The sequence below is a fragment of the Nycticebus coucang genome, chromosome 8, assembly GCF_027406575.1.
Source record: "Nycticebus coucang isolate mNycCou1 chromosome 8, mNycCou1.pri, whole genome shotgun sequence".
Classification (NCBI taxonomy): domain Eukaryota; kingdom Metazoa; phylum Chordata; class Mammalia; order Primates; family Lorisidae; genus Nycticebus; species Nycticebus coucang.
This window is the reverse complement of record NC_069787.1, coordinates 77,774,271-77,793,374: the sequence shown is the minus strand read 5'-3', so window position 1 is coordinate 77,793,374 and position 19,104 is coordinate 77,774,271. Positions and strand designations below refer to the sequence as shown.

The window sequence follows — 19,104 nt, the reverse complement described above, 5'->3', positions numbered from 1 at the left end:
CCCTCCTTATTATTACCATGTACTAATCTGGATGGCATTCCATTGCTGTCTAGATTTGAATTCCAGCTCTACCACAGTAGCTGTGTAACCTTGGGCAAATTACTTAACCCTCAGTACTTTAGTTTTCTCATTTTAAAATAGTAATTATTAGTACATATTCAGAGAGTTATTCATGAAGATTAAATACGACAAGATAGATGAAGTGCACGGTGGGTACATGTTAGCTATTATAATAGTATTATCTTAAACTTTGACACGTTCTTGATGACTTCAGGTTCTATTTGAATGACCCAAGAGTTTCTTGACGACTTCCATCTTCACTTTAGTTATCCACTTTATAGTTGACATTGGGTTTTGATGTCATTTATATGTTCTTGCTCTGTTTTCAGAGTCATTGATTGAAGCATCTCGCTTCTAACCAAGATCTCGTTGCTTTTTCAAGTGCTCTGACAACTATTTTCTCCATGACTTCAAGGATCTTCTGTCCACTGTCTTTTATCCTCACTCTGAATCCATCATCTCTCACTTCTACTTTTCTTCTCACCTAAGCTTTAATATTATGGTTTTTTGCATAGAGCTGCACACAATATACCAAAATCCCTTGCTTCTCTAATTTTTTTCCACAGTAAAATATTAAGTAATTAGTCTTTTTTTAAAAATACCCATTTTACATAACTGTAACTTTGGATGATTCCTAACTTCTAATTTTCTCTATGTTCACAGCCCAGGGATAGTGCTATTAGAGAAAGTCACATGTTAGGACACATGATTTTTAATGGCATTCACATAAATGAGCCCACAAATATCTGATAGCCATACTATGTTTCTGTGTTCAAGTCACTTCTCTGCTTTCCTCAGCTATCAGACATGTTTCTTTCCTTTCCATGTGTCAGGGTGGCTCTTTCCTGTCTTCTCTGAGTATGTGGTCTTGCCTCTTACTTTGTTAAGTCGTTATCAGATGGGAACATTTTTCTGCTACCTTCTTCCCCACTGTACGTTCTTTCTGTCCTGTTACTTTGAAGGACAGTCCAAAGTCCAGCACTTCCACCAGTGAGCCAAAGTCCATTCATTATTTCCTACTTTCTTAACATTTATACAATCAGTGATATCGTGTAGGTCCAAGCTTTTGCTCTTTTCTGAAACCTTCTCACTGTTAATATGGCTGGATTCCTTAATTTAAAAAAATCTCTCACCTAACTCCATATCTTCTCAGGAGTGTTCAACCTTTTTTCTGCTGCATATTGGAAGAGTAAGAGTTATCTTGGGCTACACATTAAATACACAAACACTAACGAAAGCTGATGAGTAAAAAAAAGGTCCATATATACGTTTTGCATATCTGATACCACAAATAAGCAAAACAGTTCTCAAATAATCTGTTAGCAGCCCATGGACTGCAGGTTTGGTCCCCCTATAAGATAGTGTTCATTTTTGTCCCCCGCAGTCAGCCTTTCCAAAAGAGTTGTCTGTACTTGCTGTTTCCATACCTTCACCTGTCATTCACTTTATCCCACTTGTTTGCAGCTTTTTCTGCTTTAAAATAGGTCTTGAGTAGCTCTCTGATCATTTTCATAGCACCAATATCAGCGTTAGTGTTTTTTTTTTTGATATTTTAGCAGTATTTGGCCATGTTGACTACATTCACTGTTCTGTTGTTTCTTTTTAGGTGTTCATAATACAGTGTTCTTCCACTTTATTCTTCCTACTTCTTTGTCCACTTCATCTCTGTCTCCTTTATAGGCACAACCTTCTCTACTTGCTGTTAAATATTAGCGTTTCTTAAGGGTTAGTTCTGGCTTCTATCTGCTCGCTCTCCTTTTTCTTACTGAGTCAACTCCTTCAAACCCATGGCTTCAGTTCCTGCCTTATATAGATAACACCAAGGTTTTTATCTTTAAGCCAGACCTCTCCTTAGCTCAACTAATTTATCCACTGTGATTGTTTACTTGGTATCTCTTTTTAGATGTCTCAAAGGCATCTCAAACTCAAAATATTTGAAATTGGAATCTTGATATTCCTCTTTGAAAGCCTAGTCTTCCAGTATTCTTTATGTATACAGAATTACTTAATTACAAAAGTTAGAAAACTAGGAATCATTCTACTGCAACAGATTCCTAACTTACTGGTTTTCAAACTTCTTTTGCTTATGTACTCATTAAAAGAATGTTTAAAAAATTATTTTCCCTGTCACTGAAGGTACAATTTTGAGTTGACCCTTTTTTTTTCTTGTTAGGGTAAGGGGAGCCTTGCATTATATTGCAGGGCAGTGCATTATACTAAGAAAGGGTCCTGCCCTTCTTCTGGAAAGAGCTATTGTGAAGGGAAGGTAGGAGGCAGGAAAGAGCCAGCTTAGAAGCTTCCAAGAACCGGGCGGCTCCTGTGGCTCAGTGAGTAGGGCGCCGGCCCCATATGCCGAGGGTGGCGGGTTCAAACCCAGCCCCGGCCAAACTGCAACAAAAAAAATAGCCGGGTGTTGTGGCGGGCGCCTGTAGTCCCAGCTGCTCGGGAGGCTGAGGCAAGAGAATTGCGTAAGCCCAAGAGTTAGAGGTTGCAGTGAGCTGTGTGACACCACCACAGCACTCTACCAAGGGTGGTACAGTGAGACTCTGTCTCTACAAAAAGAAAAAAAAAAAAAGAAGCTTCCAGGAACCATTCTGTAACAGAATATTATCTGGTCCACCTCCTACCTCTTCAGCCCTGTTCTCCTTTTGCGCATACATGGTCTGTGTCTGTCTCTCTCTCTTTTAAGCAAAAGGTGAATTTAATAGTTGTTGAAAGCGAAAGATCTGAGTAGGACAGTTTGACAAAGGGACTCAAATGGTATCACCAGGATTCTATTTCTGTCTGTCTATCATTTCCGATTCCTTTGCATTATTTTCCCTCATGGTCATCAACGTAGCTCCAGCTATTCCAGCCTCATACTTTAACTACCCTTTGCCTTTTCACCAGTTGATCTTATAAAACTTGTGAAATTGATTTAGGTCACATGTCCACGTTTGAACCTCAGCTATAATGTAAGGAAAGACTACATTGATTCACTTAGGCTGGGGACACTGGCTTTTTAAATACCATTTATATTCTATACTTCTAACTTCTTTCAGTTACTTTCTGCCACAAGACCTTGTACATGCTAGACACTTTCACACTCAAATCTCTCTCCACTGTGCCTAATGATATCTTTCTAATACTTTAGCTGTTAGCTCAAGCTTGACTTTCCTGAAGTAGGTTAAAACCTCTGTTATATATAGACTTTCATTCTCCTTTGTAGTACTTCCTATTTGTAATTTCATATATTATATCTCTTGATTAATTATTTTAAATCTCCCTGACTAGATTGTAACCTCCATAAAGCAAAGACCATGTCTGTTTTTGCTCAACTTAATCTTCCAAATGTCGTGTATAGTACATCCCTATTATGCAAATATTTGTTAAATAAATGAAAAAATAATGGTATATAGCTGTTTGGCAAATGATTGACTCTAGAGAAAACAAAGCATTAATTTACCTTGGCTTCAGTTTATGATGGCAGAGGAGAGAAGAACAAAACTAACTTGAAACATGTCCTTTTTGCAATATTATATATTAAATATGTGAATGCAATGAGACAGGTTATATACTTAAAGTCATTTTGAAAAATTAGGACTACTTTTATTAATGCTTAGGTATTTGTATCTTGTTTTAAAATTACAGAGTATTTTGAGTATATTTGAAGTAACTCATGAAGGGAAGATAATAAAAAGAGTAACAAGTTAGGATGGAAGACAAAGCATTTCATTTTATTATTGTCTATAATGTATTTCTATTCTCCAGTAAGAAATGATGTTAGAATGGGAAATAACATTATTTGAAAGATTCTTTTAAACATCAGGGTACAATTTTGATGTTGTTCATGGCAAAAAATATTCTTGTAATTCTGAATCTTTTCTTTAAGATCTATTCTAGTCGGGAACTTGAAGAAACGTTAAACAAAATCAGGGAAATTTTGTCAGATGACAAACATGACTGGGATCAGCGTGCCAATGCAGTAAGTTTTTAAATTTTTTATTTTCTTATCTTTCTTTTAGTGTTCCTTTTCAAAAATGTGGAAATTCAGTATAGTAGTACTATTTGGTATTCATTTATAGAGTTTGATAGGTAACATTTCTTTCTGAAAAATGCATTGAGATAATATGTATTTTCCGATTTAGTGTTTTTTTCCGATTTAGAATTCCGATTTAGAATTTTTATTCTGTTTTTGCATATCCAAAAATGACTATCCTACACATGTGGTAGCCTCTCCATGTGTACTGTTGGTTGAGCGACTAAGAAAATGTGAGCTTCACAGGGTTTTGGCCTCTTTGTGTGCATACATGGTTGCTTATCAGCACCATCCTTAAGTCATATAAGATTTACCAGTAAAGCAGGTCATTTTTCCTACATGCTCAATATTTTCATAGTATTACCATAAATTTACAACATTATGTGCATTTATTTCTTTTCACACGAATGTAATGAATATTTACACCCATGATTTTAAAAAAGAAAAGTCAGGTAACCTTGAGTTAAGCATATTTTATTTAGCTTAAATTCTTTGAAGAAAATATTTGATAAATTTTAAAATAATATTTGTATTGGCAGTAGACTATATATTTTATTTTAAAGTTTGTGAATTTATGAAATTTGGGATAATCAAATTACATGTACCAAATGAGCACTTTAGAGGCCTCAAGCCAGAGAAGGTATTCCATTTGAAAATGCCCTTCTGCTTTGAGAGTACCCAATCTGACTGATCATGAACATCTCCATTTTGATGAATTAAAGCAAATATGGTCTTTTGACAAATATGGCTTTTGTGACACTATGAATAAAAGATCATTTTTTTGTCTTTATTAGGAAGTCTGTCTATCTTAAAATGTTGAAATTTTGGGTTGTATGTGTTTATAAGACAAGGTCTTGCTCTGTCACCTCGGCTGGCACAATTAGCTCGCTGCACCCTTAAACTCCTGGGCTCAGGTGATCTTTCCACTTTATCCTCCTAAGTAGCTGAGACTAAAGGTGTTCACCACTATACCTGGCTAATCTTTTTATTTTTTATAGAAAAAGGGTCTCACTTTGTTACCCAGATTGGTCTCAAACTCCTGGTCTCAAGATATCTTCCTGCCTTCGCCTCCCAAATAAAATATTGTTTATGACAGAATATGTTGTTCCAAATTTGTTAATTATGGTTCATATTCTTTCTTTAGTTCTGAGACGATTCTAATATAGAAAAATCTTTGTCAGAGGTGATCTGTGGAGAAACATAACAGATTACTAGTAAATGTTGTCAGTATAAAACATGAACTTTGTACTTGAAGGTTTTTTCAAAGGCTTTTACTTTGAAACTACCCATTTGGAAACAACAGGTGATTTTTAATTTTTTTTTATTAGAAAAGTGACACAAGCATATTGTAATAAGTGGAAAAATGCAGAAGAATTATACAGAAAAATATAATAGATTCCTCCCTATTAAAGAAAAAAACTTTTCATTTTGGAATATATCCTTTTCTATGTATGTATATTCAGATATACCATGTATATCACAAAATAAGCACAATTTTTTACGCACTCCTTTTACTCCATGCATTGCTTAGTAATTTGTGGGATTTTTTGTTTGTTTTTTAGTTTAACGTATCTTGCTCTTTTAGTATACCTGGTATAGGTTGCTCAGATATTTATTAAATGAAGATCAATATATGTATATATATTCCTTTGTTTAATATATATGTTAGTACACAATTTCCCATTTGATAACTTCACAGTTTTTTATTTTTTGCTATTTTAACAATGTTGCAATAAATATCCTTTCACACATTTGTAACAGTGGTACTTTTATTCTTGTAGGTTAGATTTTAAAATGCGAGTTGTTGGGTAAAGAATTGGTGGAATTTTATTTTAATAGATGCTGCCAAAATATTTTGAACGAAGGTGTTAGTCGTTACAGTCTTACAGTTTTCAAAGACATCTGTTTTCTTTCTCATATTGAATGATACCAAGTTTTTAACATTTTTTAAATGTTAAAAATGTGATTGGAGGAAATGATATGTATTTGTTGAAATTTGGATTTGCTTATCCCTAGGGAGTTTGAACACATTTCATACATATATTTTGCCCAATTTAAAATTGAGTTGCAGCTCGGCGTCTGTGGCTCAAGCGGCTAAAGCACCAGCCACATACACCTGAGCTGGCGGGTTCGAATCCAGCCCGGGCCTGCCAAACAACAATGATGGCTGCAACTAAAAAACAAAAAAAATAGCCGGGCGTTGTGGCGGGCGCCTGTAGTCCTAGCTACTTGGGAGGCGGAGACAGCAGACTCGCTTGAGCTTAGGAGTTGGAGGTTGCTGTGAGCTGTGATGCTACAGCACTCTACCCAGGGCGACAGCTTGAGGCTCTGTCTCAAAAATAAAATAAAATAAAATAGAGTTGCAACAGTCACTTGTCTGTGGTTTTACTTTCTGTGGTTTCCTTTACATATGGTCAACTGTTGTCTGGAAATTGGATATTTTGATAGAGACCACATTCATGTAACTTTTACTATAGTATATTGTTACAGTTCTATTTTATTATTTGTTATTGTTGTTAATCTGTTACTGTGCCTAATTTATAAGTTAAACTATATTATAGGCATGTATGAATGGTATATATAGGGTTCAGTACTATCTGAGATGTCGGGAATCCACAGGGGGGGTCTTAGAATGTATCCCCATGGTAAGGGGGTAACTACTGTGTTTATCTTTTTATTATTTTATTGTCATTCTTTGTGCACTGTCTTATATGTTGCAAGTAATTTTTTCCTACCATATTATGATTTTTATTTTGTTAATATTATTTAGACACATCTGGAAATTCTCTTTATGATAGTTTTCCCTTCCTTACACATCCCAAGCATGTATAACTATTCTTATAATTTTTTCCTAATATCCATAGTGGGTTTTTTTAACATTTGTATTCTTCATCTATCTGATTTAACTTTAAAGAATTTTAAAATTTAGAAAACCTCTGAGTTAAATGTGAAATTATACATGATAATGGTTATAAGTAAACTTTTAGCTTCTGAGTATGTGTGTATGAGGACAGATAATGCACAAGAGCTTCACAGAGTGTCATAATGTTGACTTACGAACATGATGATAGCTTGATCATTTTCATTTTGTACTTTTGCTTATGGATGAATAGAGCTTCCAAATTCAGCCCTTTAAAAAATAGGTTCTTTTAGTAAATAATGGTAATGCCTGTATGACATTGTGAATGTACTTAATGCCATTGAATTGTATACTTTTAAATGGTTAAAATGGTAAATTTTATGTTAATGTATATTTTACCACAAATAAAAAAGAAAGACTCCTTTAAAATTTTTAAACATACTTTTCTACTTACAGATTACATTACATGTATCCGTTATGTATATAACTAAATTTATAATGTTCTTTCTCAGAAAGCCTTTTGTTTGTTTGCATGTTTATTTTTAAGATACATTTAATTCTTCTAAATGTCTTGAGTACAGCATAGTAATATAATAACGAAACATTATGTTTCATTTAAAAAAAAAATTTTGTTTGAGTAATTAGGTAGCCTTTCTTTGTTTGCACTGACTGCCACCTTTCTGTCAATAATGAAAATATTCTTTATTTCAGCTTAAGAAAATTCGATCACTGCTTGTTGCTGGAGCTGCACAGTATGATTGCTTTTTCCAGCATTTACGCTTGTTGGATGGAGCACTTAAACTTTCAGCTAAAGATCTTAGATCCCAGGTGGTTAGAGAAGCTTGCATTACTGTAGCGTAAGTATGTTCATTTTGTGATGAGTATTTTTTATGAATGGTTTTAGTGATCATTGATTCAGTGCTTGTTAAGTAAAGCAGTAGCAAAATAACTCCCAAATATATATGTGATCCAAAAATCATTTTTACTATATGTAAGGATTTGATATGTATGTTTTTAAAAAAGTTTTTCTTAACAGTTTTGTGTAATTTGAAATGTGTTTATAAGTCTAAAGTCTACTGGTTGATTTTTGATCGTTAACTCCACAAGTATAAGGAGAAAATGAATAGATCTGGAAACTGACTATATTCACTTTTCTCTTTACTAATTTGGATACTAAGTACTCTATTTCTGATATGTTAGCATTTATCCTGGAATTGCAACATTCATCATCAACTTACCAAATCTAAACTCGTTCTATATGCTTATAGTCTTCTACAGTACAAGTAGTGGTAAATTCTATTTACCTAAATACTGTTATTACATATGTGGATGTATAAACATTTCTTTGAAGATAGGGAAAACAAAGGTGCCTAGTATTAATATTTCTAATTAGGATTATTAGATATTCTACTCAGAACATAAAAAAGGTAATAAAAATTAAGGATTGCAAGAAAATGAATAGAACTGCCTTTATGAACAAATGATTTTATCTATTCAGAAAGCTACACAATACAGATCAATTATTATAATTAAAGGACTTTAGCTAGAGTTGCTAGATATAGGGCAATAAGCCAATATATCCAAATGATCAAATGTCTCTCACCAGCAAAAACAACCCAAAGCAAAATAAAAATCTGTACAATGTAACCTTGAAAAATACACTTAAAACGGGACTAGCTCTCTTGCAGAAGAGTAGGCAAAATATGTAAAACAAATTTTGCCATATAGACAGCAGCCAGCATGGAGGTAGGAGTCTTGAAAGACACAAATGAGTTGAACAATATGAGTTTAGACCTGGAGAAACTTTCTAAACCTTGAGGGAGGTAGGAAGAACCTAAGCAGGGCAAGGCATTCTCCCTACATTGGAGAAACAGAGATTGGAGTTTCAAAAGGCTGAGGTAGCCAAAATTTGCAGCGTAGGGGACTGGAGAGAAGAGACATGCACAGAAAAAGAACTATAGAAATCAGTATATGGGATCCCAGGGCTCTAGCTGAATACTAATCCATGAAACAAAATGTATGACTCCCCAAGAAGAGAAAAGAATTACTACCTGGGAGTTATAAACAATTCCCAGAGCTTATATAATGATAGGAGAGGTTCAGGATCTCACCAGCCAGAATGAGGAAACCTTGTTGAACATTCAGGGCATTCAAGAGAGACCCCAGAGAGGCCTTTGTATAGGAATAGTACTAAACCAGCTTTAAAGTAAGTGTACTCTAGACACCCACTCTCCCAATAAGCTTATAAAGATCCATATAATTTCCAAGTGCATTACCTGTCTACTAGAACAAAGCTCACACTTAACTTTTTTTGGTGTTTTTTTTTTTTTTTTTTTAATTCTAAAACTCATGCTCTTAAAGGAAGATAACATCTAGACAGGTGGTATACCTCCTTGATTTTCATTTTAGATTCCTTTTTGCCTTTGAGTTCAGTCATTGGAAAACTGATTATAACTGAACACTATTAAATAGGTCTGAATCTGAGTACATCTTTGAATCAAAACTCTAAACTTTTGGAGCTAACTCTATCCCAACCATGTATTTTAAATAAGATATAAATATATAGAAATTAATCAATACTGCAAGCATTGTCAGAACTGTGAATACAGCATCCTTCTGTTTTAACTGAAGTCACACGATTAAAGGCTGATTTAGTTGTTTAACTACAAATTTGGAAAAAGAAGACTAGTGTTTTTAAGATCACCCAACTCAGGCAGTGCCTGAGGCTCAGTGAGTAGGGCCTTGGCCCCATATATGGAGGGTGACGGGTTTGAACATGGCCCCAGCCAAAACTGCAACAAAAAAATTGCTGGGCGTTGTGGCGGGTGCCTTTAGTCCCAGCTACTTGGGAGGCTAAGGCAAGATAATCACCTAAGCCAGGAGTTGGAGGTTGCTATGAGCTGTGACGCCACGGCACTCTACCGAGGGCAACAAAGTGAGACTCTGTCTCTAAAAAAAAACAAAAATCACCCAACTCACTAGCATCTGTAGAGCTATATTTTAAAACATGGATTCTGAAATCCTAGCTCAAAGAAGTCGGGGAGTATCTATAATCCAAAAGGTGATCATCCTAATAGAAGTAGAGAATATGTTGAGGAACATTGATGTGGGTAAGATTTTGAACTTGGTTGTAAAATGTGTTGAACTTATGGTTGATGATGGGGCATCACAATGGAAATATCTCATGATTAAAGGCCAAAGGTAAGAGTTGGTAAGATTGATTATTTTATCTGATACTTACTCAGAGTTAATAGTTAAATTCTGAGATTAGATGGCTTCTCCAAGTGCCATTGTAAAGATATGAGTAAAATGCCATGTTTCAACTTTTGAAGGGAAAAAGGATGGGGAAAAGAATACTATATATATATATATATATATATATATATATATATATATATATATACACAGTATAGTATATATAGTATTTGGGCTTCCTTTTTTCTCTTGTTTTTGTTTTTGTGTTTTGGGGGGGTTTTGTTTTTTGGGGGGTTTTTTGGCCACTAGAACTGATTAAAATAAAGATATTTAAGTTATTTCAGTAACTTATATTTTACAAAACATAAAATAACCCAGCCAAGTATGGTATTATGTGTCTATAGTTCTAACTACTTCTACTTGGGAAGCTGAGGCAGGATGTTTGTTTTGCTTGAGCAGAGGAGTTTAAGGTTACAGTGAGCAATGATAGTATCACTGCTGTCTAGCCTAGGTGACAGAGTGAGACTGTTACTAAAAATATCTGAAAGAGGGGGGAGATTTTTTAATATTATGTGCATCCTATCTATATTTAATCTTAAATTATTAAAAATACTTTTTGTCTTCCTTTGTAGTCATCTCTCAACAGTTTTGGGAAACAAGTTTGATCATGGCGCTGAGGCCATTGTACCTACACTTTTTAATCTTGTCCCCAATAGTGCAAAAGTCATGGCAACTTCTGGATGTGCAGCAATCAGATTCATCATTCGGGTAGGTTTTTCTCTCTTTCCCCTTTTCTGCTACTGCCACCTTCTCCTCTTCTTCCTCTCCCCTTCCTCCTCCTTCCCCCCCCCCCTTTACTTAAATAAGTCATTGGTATCTTTTAACCCCCCAAAAAAATCACTTTTGAAGTTTTCCTATAGTAAAAGCAATACATGGTTATAATAGTCAATACAGAACATGAAAAATAATACAGAGGATTACAAAGTAAACATGCTTATGTGTGGAATATAATACATATACACATGTATATATCAGTACATATAATATGTACTAGTACCTATGTATGTAATCGTAAATGTTACAGACAAGAATAAAAGATGACAGAAAATTCTTAATACAGTCCCATACTGCATAACAACATTTTGATCAATACCTGTATATATATGACAGCAGTCCCATAATATTTTAAAAATCTATTTTTACAGTACCTTTTCTATGTTTTGATATGTTTAGGTACACAAATACTTACCATTGTATTACCATTGCTTACAATACACGCTGTACAGGTTTGTAAGTTAGGAGCAATAGGCTGTATCATACAGCATGGGTGTGTAGTAGCCTAAACCATCTAGGTTTATTTAAGAGCACTCTGTGATATTTGCACAATGAGAAATACATTTCTCAGAATGTATCCCTGTCATTAAGACACATATGACTGAATTTCTCATCATCCTTATCTTGAGGGTGCTCAAAAGAACAGAACGTTTGTTTTTTTGTGACAGAGTCTCACTTTGTCACCCTGGGTAGAGTGCCATGGCATCATTATACCTTCACAGCAACCTCAAATTCCCAGGCTCAAGCTGTCTGTTTGCCTGAGCCTCTTGAGTAGCTGGGAATTCAGGCACCCACCACAACACCTGGCTAGCTTTTCTATTTTTAGTAGAGACACGGTCAGGCTGATCTCTTGCTCAGGCTGGTCTCAAACTCCTGAGCTCAAGCAGTCTACCTGCCTCAGCCTCCCAGAGTGCTAAGATAGCAGACGTGAGCCACCATACCCAGCCAAAAAAAAACAATTTAAAAATAAATTTCTCCCCTTGAATTCTACTCCTTTGTAACTGATCATTCTAGTGTGTACTTTTCCAAATTCTATTCCATGCCTATACAAGCATATTTGCTGCACAAATAGAAAATTTAAATATGTATAATATGTTGTTTAACTTATTTTTAAAGCTTCAGCAGCTTCCCTTGTCCATGCATATAATTCTTTTCAGTGTCTAAATCAATCTCCTTTTAAAAAATACAGCATCAGATTGTCTTCACTATTCTTCTAGTTTATGGAGTTCTTTTTCTCCATCATTTTACCAGTATTGTCTATTATCAATATCTTTAAGGTCTTATATTTTAATAAGTGTAATACTTCATATTCTATTTTGTATTTCCTCAATTATTAGATATATTAGCTGGGTTTTTTCTTTTGTAACTCTTTTATGGATTATCAGTATATACTCCACATTTTTCCTTACTTATTTCTAGGACTTTTTTAATATATCATATTATATATGTTATGGTATTTTGTTTGATCTCTCATTTCTTCAAATATTATGTAAGCTGTGTTTTGTTATATATCAAATTTTTTTACTTTTATGTATTGATATATTGTTTCTATTTTGTGTGTTTTGTTAGTTGAAACAACCTTCCCCATTTCACATTGACAAAAATATTTAATCATTTATTTATTATTTCTTTTCTTTTTTTTAATTGAGACAGACTCTCACTGTGTCACTCTCAGTAGAGTACTGTAGTACCACAGCTCACAGCAACCTCAAACTCTTGGGCTTAAGTAATTCTCTTGCCTCAGCCTCCCAAGTAGCTGGGACTACAGGCACCTGCCACAATGTTGGGCTATTTTTTAATGCAGTTGTCATTGTTGTTTAGCTGGCCCAGGCCGGGTTTGAACCCGCCATCCTCGGTGTATGTGGCTGGCACCATAACCACTGTGCTACGGGCACCGAGCCTATTTATTTTTTTGTTGTTGAGGATTCATTGAGGGCACAGGAAACCAGGTTACACTGATTGCATTTGTTAGGTAAAGTCCCTCTTATACTTGTGTCTTACCCCCAAAAGGTGTGTTACACACCAAGACCCCTACCACCTCCCTCCTTCCCACTTCTTGCTCTCTCCTCCCTCCACCCCCCACTGTGTACTAGGTCATTAATTGTCCTCATATCAAAATTGATAGTCATGCTTCTCCATTCTTGTAATGCTTTACTAAGAATAATGTGTTCCACTTCCATCCAGGTTAATACAAAGGATGTAAAGTCTCCATCTTTTTTAATGGCTGAATAGTATTCCCTGGTATACATATACCACAGCGTGTTAGTCCATTCCTGGGTTGCTGGGCATTTAGGCTGTTTTCACATTTTGGCAACTTTAAATTGAGCTGAGATAAACAGTCTAGTGCAAGTGTCCTTGTGGTAAAAGGGTTTTTTTTCCTTCTGGGGAGATGCCCAGTAATGGGATTGCAGGATCAAATGGGAGGCTTAATTTGAGTTCTTTGAGGGTTCTTCATACTTCCTTCCAAAAAGGTTGTATTAGTTTTCAGTCCCACCAGCAGGATAACCTTCCCCAATTCACAATTACAAAAATATTTAACCATTTAGAACTTCCATAATATTTTCTTTAGGTTTAGATCTAACTAGATTTTATTTTTGCATGAGATACACTAATATAAGTACATACTTGTACTTATATATATCTTATATATATATATTTAACTTGATTTTTCCACCAACTAATATAAGTACATTCTTGTACTTATATACATCATATATATATATATATATCTTGATTTTTTTCCCCTAAAATACAAACCACTGAACCTAATAGCATGTGGTAAACCATAGTAAAGTATTTTCTTGGAATGTTATTATCATTTTCACTGATAAATTTTGATAAATACAGTATAGAACCTCTGTAAGTTGACCATTCAAGGAACTGTGACAAATTTGTGAACATGTGGAGGTGGTCAACATAAGGAACTAGGCCTACTGTACTGATACATGTCTCTGAAAGTTAGGTTAACTTAAGGAGGGGGTCAGCTATGGAGGTTCTGCTGTGTGCAGGTCTGTATCTTAAATGCCTTTTCAATTTCTTCAATAAGTTTGTTCTTTCTTGTTGAAAAAGACAAGGATTATTGACTAAATCCTTAAATTTATATTAATTTTTATGAATCATTTTTTCATTTTTGCTCAGGTTTTTTTTCTTCTGTTACTCTTATTTTACAGATTCCAAAATCCTCAATGTTGTGTATCATATTTTGGATACTTTTTTGTCTCTTTATCTTAACAGCTGTGTGTGTTCTTAGTAAAAATTCTTTTAAATTCTTTTTATTTGGCATTATCATTTTGCCTTTCTCAGGCTTTTACACTTTATAATTTATTTTCAAATTGCTTATTTTTCATGAACTTTTTTCTGATTATTACTGTATTATCCTATCATCTCACTAAGAACACAAATTACTTTTTTGTTTTTGTATGTCATCTTATGTTTTTCTGTTTTGTTTGTTTCCCTGGGGTGTACTTCCTTAGTTTGCTCTACTTGATTGCTAATTCTCTTAGGTTTTAAAGAAGCTTTTTTTCAGTTGTCTGCTTCTATTAATAAGTCTAAATTGTTCTGACTTGGTATTTGGTTTAATGCTTTGGTTATAATTATAAAAGTTACTTTTTATTTTTCTTTAAGTACAGTTCCCCCTGAATGTGGTATAGTAATAGTCAGGTTAGTCTTTCTCCCCATCCCTGCCACTGTTGTGAATATAGTTAATTTAGCAGTGGGATTATTGGGAGATTATAAGAGAGAGAGAGGAGGGGGAGGGTAGGTAGGTAAGTGAGACCTTCTGTATAGTGTTTTGTGAATAGGGGGTGTCCATGGGCATTACCTCCATAGTAATGTTTGGGGAGTGGGTTCTTCTGGATGCTGGAGGGAGCAGGTCCATAGAGTCCCTCCATCTTAAATTTAATAGTGGAATAAAAGGCAGGTCAGTATACACTCTTGCATTATGTTCATCGTGAACAGCTTCAGGTCCCTGGGTGGTTTCTCTCTCCAGTGCTGAAAAATAATTGTTTTCTTTTATTTTGATTGAGTTCATTATGGCAAACCCAAGGTGCCATGTACATTTTGCTTCAGTGAAAGACCTGTTTCCCCATTGCTAAGAGCTTTCAGCTGCCAACTTCTTCAAGAATTCCTTCAGTTTCAAGAGCTGCCTTTTCCAAGGTCTTGCCGCTTCCTGGTATGACCCATATCGAATAACTGACTGATGTAGGAAGTATAAAGATTTGGTTATCTTGGACTAGATTTAGACTATTTGAAAGGATTATTTTAGTTTCAGAGCTCTCTAATGGGCTTTAGGTAAAGATATCCTTGGGCTGTATCATAGTTAGATTTCTTCTTCTCACTCCTGCTTCCTTCTCACTTCCCAGGGTACTTTTAAAAAATTAATACATAATGTACATATTTTGAGGATACATGTAATATTTTAATATATTGATATAATGTATAAAGATGAAATTAGAGTAATTGGTATATTTTTCACCTTAATATTTATCTTTCCTTTATGCTAAGAATATTCAGATTATTTTCTTCTAGTTACTTTGAAATGTAGAATAGATTATTGTTGACCGTAGTCATCCTACTGAACTCTAGGTCTTATTTCTTCTATCTTACTATATTTTCCACCCATTAATCAACCTCTTCATCCATGCCCTTCCCAGCCTCTGGTAAACACCAATCAACTCTCCATCTTCATGCGATCCACTTCAGAGTGAGAGCTTGCAATATTTTACTTTCAAGGACATTTCTTAAATATTCTGTATGCTAAACTCCATCTCAGAACCTGCTTTCTAGGTAACCCAGCATATACCACATGCCATTGGCTAAGGAGAAAAATAGATTTAAGGCGTTAAATACAGAGGGTGCCAAAAATTTTAAGAGATAAGGCTGTCCTATTCATGCTTGTCACATGGTAATGCTAGCATTCCTTTGTTTAATACCATTTTTTGAGCGAATATTACACTACACATAGCTTTGGTGATTCAATTCAGCTTCAAAAAGTAATACATAGATAACATCTCTTAAAATTGTGGGTATTTTTTTGGCACCCCAGCATGTGTGCTTTGGTTACTATTTTATTCTTATGACTATTATATAAACTTCTTAGTGTTTCACTTCACTAAAGAAGAGTGTAAGAGTTTTACTAATAGAAATCAGAAGATTATATCTATCGAATTTCTTTTTTATTGTTAAATCATAGCTGTGTACTATCTATCGAATTTCTACGTGAATTATAGAGAGGTAGGGTTCAGCTAGAATGAAAGTTCTATTAAAACCACCATTTCAAACTGCATTCCCAGTAGTTAGGGATATATTCATTATGATTATCTGCTTTGATTACCTTGTAATTACTATTTTCTACCCACAGTAACCATGGTACTTTAGAAAATGTGACCAATATATGTTCAGTCCCTCTTAATGCTCCTTTTTCACAGTTATACACTTAACTTGTCTTGGTTATGTAATATTATATCCACAGCTGTCTTCTTGAAATGTGTCATCTTACTGTTACTTTTATTTGGGAAAGCTTTTCAAGACTGGTCTTAATTTCTTTCAAAATCTGATTTATGGCCTTTTCGTCCTTTTGTAATGTAACTAAATAATTGAACATAAGGCAAATACAAGAAAGAACTACATGTAGTACACACTGTTTTTCAACCATTTCTAAAACATCTTTTTCAGCATACTCACGTACCCAGACTTATACCTTTAATAACAAGCAATTGTACATCAAAATCAGTTCCTGTGAGGAGGTAAGTATTTGAAAAATATTTTTTAGTATAACTCTGATATTTCATTATGTTTAATTCTTAGTCTAGTGCAAAAATTATCATTACTTTCTTGCTTTCCAAAAAACTATAAACAGAATTTTTTATTGTATCTCATGTAAGGGAGAAGAGATGAAGCCATTATTATAACCACCTAAATTTCTCTTGTTTTGTCATATTAAGCTTTGGTTTATTTGGGCTGCTGGTTGCCTCAGTTTTCAGAGAGCATGGAATCTATATTCATGCCTGGGCTAAGGTCCTACAATTGCCACTAACTGTATCCTCCCTCAAGTAATTGTTCAACTGCTCTGAACCTTAGTGCCTGCATACAGAGGGTAACAAAAATACGTATACACATTTTAAGAAAGTAAAAAACTGTGTTAAAATTGTTATGCTAAATATATACCGATAATGTAATACAGTTGCCTCTATATATTAGTAAGATTAACAGTGTCAATCAATAGAACTCAAGGATTAAATGAAGTACATGTTAGCAGAACTTAACCTAGTGTCTGGAAACAGAGTAAATAGCCATATCATGTCTGTCTGTCATTCACTATCTGTGTCTCTCTATCTCTCTCCTTCTCTGTCTCTCTTATTTCTATAATTTTTAAAATTACCACTGTCAGCTATATAATGGCTCTCTAAAACAAAATGATATTCTGCAGGAATTGGCATTGTGATGGGAAGACACATAAAATAGTGAACTGTATGTATATTCAGGGAAGTAAAGGAAGACAAAGATTTTTAGAGGAAAAATGAGGAAGATTACGTAATTGTTAAATTGGGCTACAAGAATCACTAACAAAGGTGATGTCAGTTTGAGATTTGACAGGCAGTTGCAGGGTAAAATGTCCTTGTTGAAGTATTTTGTGTATAAGGTTATAATGGCGGTTGCACGTGGTTGTGGTTTTTGCAAAGTCTTTTGTGATAGCTCTTGTTACCAGTCATTTATGCATAAGAACACTCCCTTCACAGCCTTCCTCAGCTTTACTTGTCAGAGTTATTTTTTTTTTTAACACAAGTGACTTTAGTTTTATTCTAACAACTTTTGCACCACTATCACCATTAATAATAAACACAAGAATAACACAATTTGTGCATTTTATGTGTGATAAAATTATAAAGAAGTCTTTACCTTTTTTATTTGATAACTGTATGAATCTAAATATTTTGAATGTCAAGAAGAAGCTGACATTTTCTAAAGGGGTTCAAAGTTTTAAAAACAGTTATGCATTTACCTCTATTCTTATTTAGGGGTCAGCAAATAATAGCTTTTAGATAATGTCTGGTCAACTGTCTGGTTTTGTATAGCTTATAAACTAAGACTTTTTATGTTTTTTAAGGGTGGTTAGAGAGGGAGAGAAGAATAGGAGAAAAACTGTAGTCCATAAAGCCTAAAATATTTACTATTTGGCCCTCTACAGAAAAGGTTTACCGGGCGGCACCTGGCTCAAAGGAGTAGGGCGCCGGCCCCATATACCGGAGGTGGTGGTTTCAAACCCAGCCCTGGCCAACAAGAAAAAGAAAAAGTTTACCAACCCCTGTTTACATTGAGGAAAATGATAATAGGAGAAATAGGAATGTAACACAGAAGAGGGAAGCAGAAAATGCATCATAGAATTGTTTTTTGAAAATGGGAAACAGTCTCTAGGGGAAGTAAATGGGCCACAGTGTATGTAGAGATATAAAGTTATGCCACATGCTGCAGAGCCATCATGCCCTTGAGGCCAGAACATCTGATAAATGGAAGGTGTCTGTGAGAGAAGAGGCTGGTTAGAGCCTGGGGAGTATGTTGAGGTCATAATTTGAAGGGCTTTGGATGCTGTGAAGATGATTTTGACATTGTTTCATAGATAGTAGGAGTCTTTGACAATTGTAGATTTTTGGTGAGGCAGTAATGTCCCTACTTTTTATTCTGGCTATGAAGTGATTAGAACCATGACAAACATTGATTTAATTAATAAGGAGTTGTCATAATTCGTGTAAGAGAAATGCAGGGTTTAAACTAAAGCTATACTGATGATTGAAGGAGGTTTTACTTGATAAACAAATTCAGAATATATTTCATATGTAGAAATGAGACTTGATATTGGTTATGGATGAAGAAAGTCATGCCCAAGTGCTTCAGGCTGTGAACTCTGGAGTCAGAATAACAGGATATAAGTCCCAGCTCTATCGTTTTAGGCAAGTTTATTTAACCATCCCGTTTCTCATTTCCTAATCTGTATGATACGGGCTAACAGAGTGGATTTGAGAGGGTAAGAATTAATTTATTCTTTTGTATGTAGTGTTAGAGTTGGTATTTACCACCTACATGGAGATGCTTGCTGGTTTAAACTTTTTACTTAACAGCTAAGGTGAAGAACTGGTGCTGG

At 34.6% G+C, this 19,104-nt stretch overlaps 1 protein-coding gene across 50 annotated transcripts in view; it reads left to right on the top strand.

The window, feature by feature from the left end:
* The window catches only part of CLASP2 (cytoplasmic linker associated protein 2), a 238,037-nt gene that overhangs the window by 101,034 nt on the left and 117,899 nt on the right, over positions 1–19,104 (top strand). For all 50 annotated transcript variants that reach the window (XM_053598615.1, XM_053598620.1, XM_053598627.1 and 47 more), the window contains 4 exons: positions 3,932–4,024; positions 7,650–7,795; positions 10,766–10,901; positions 16,641–16,711. In XM_053598615.1, the coding sequence (XP_053454590.1) occupies positions 3,932–4,024; positions 7,650–7,795; positions 10,766–10,901; positions 16,641–16,711 (446 nt within the window). The remainder of the gene's footprint in view (positions 1–3,931; positions 4,025–7,649; positions 7,796–10,765; positions 10,902–16,640; positions 16,712–19,104) is intronic.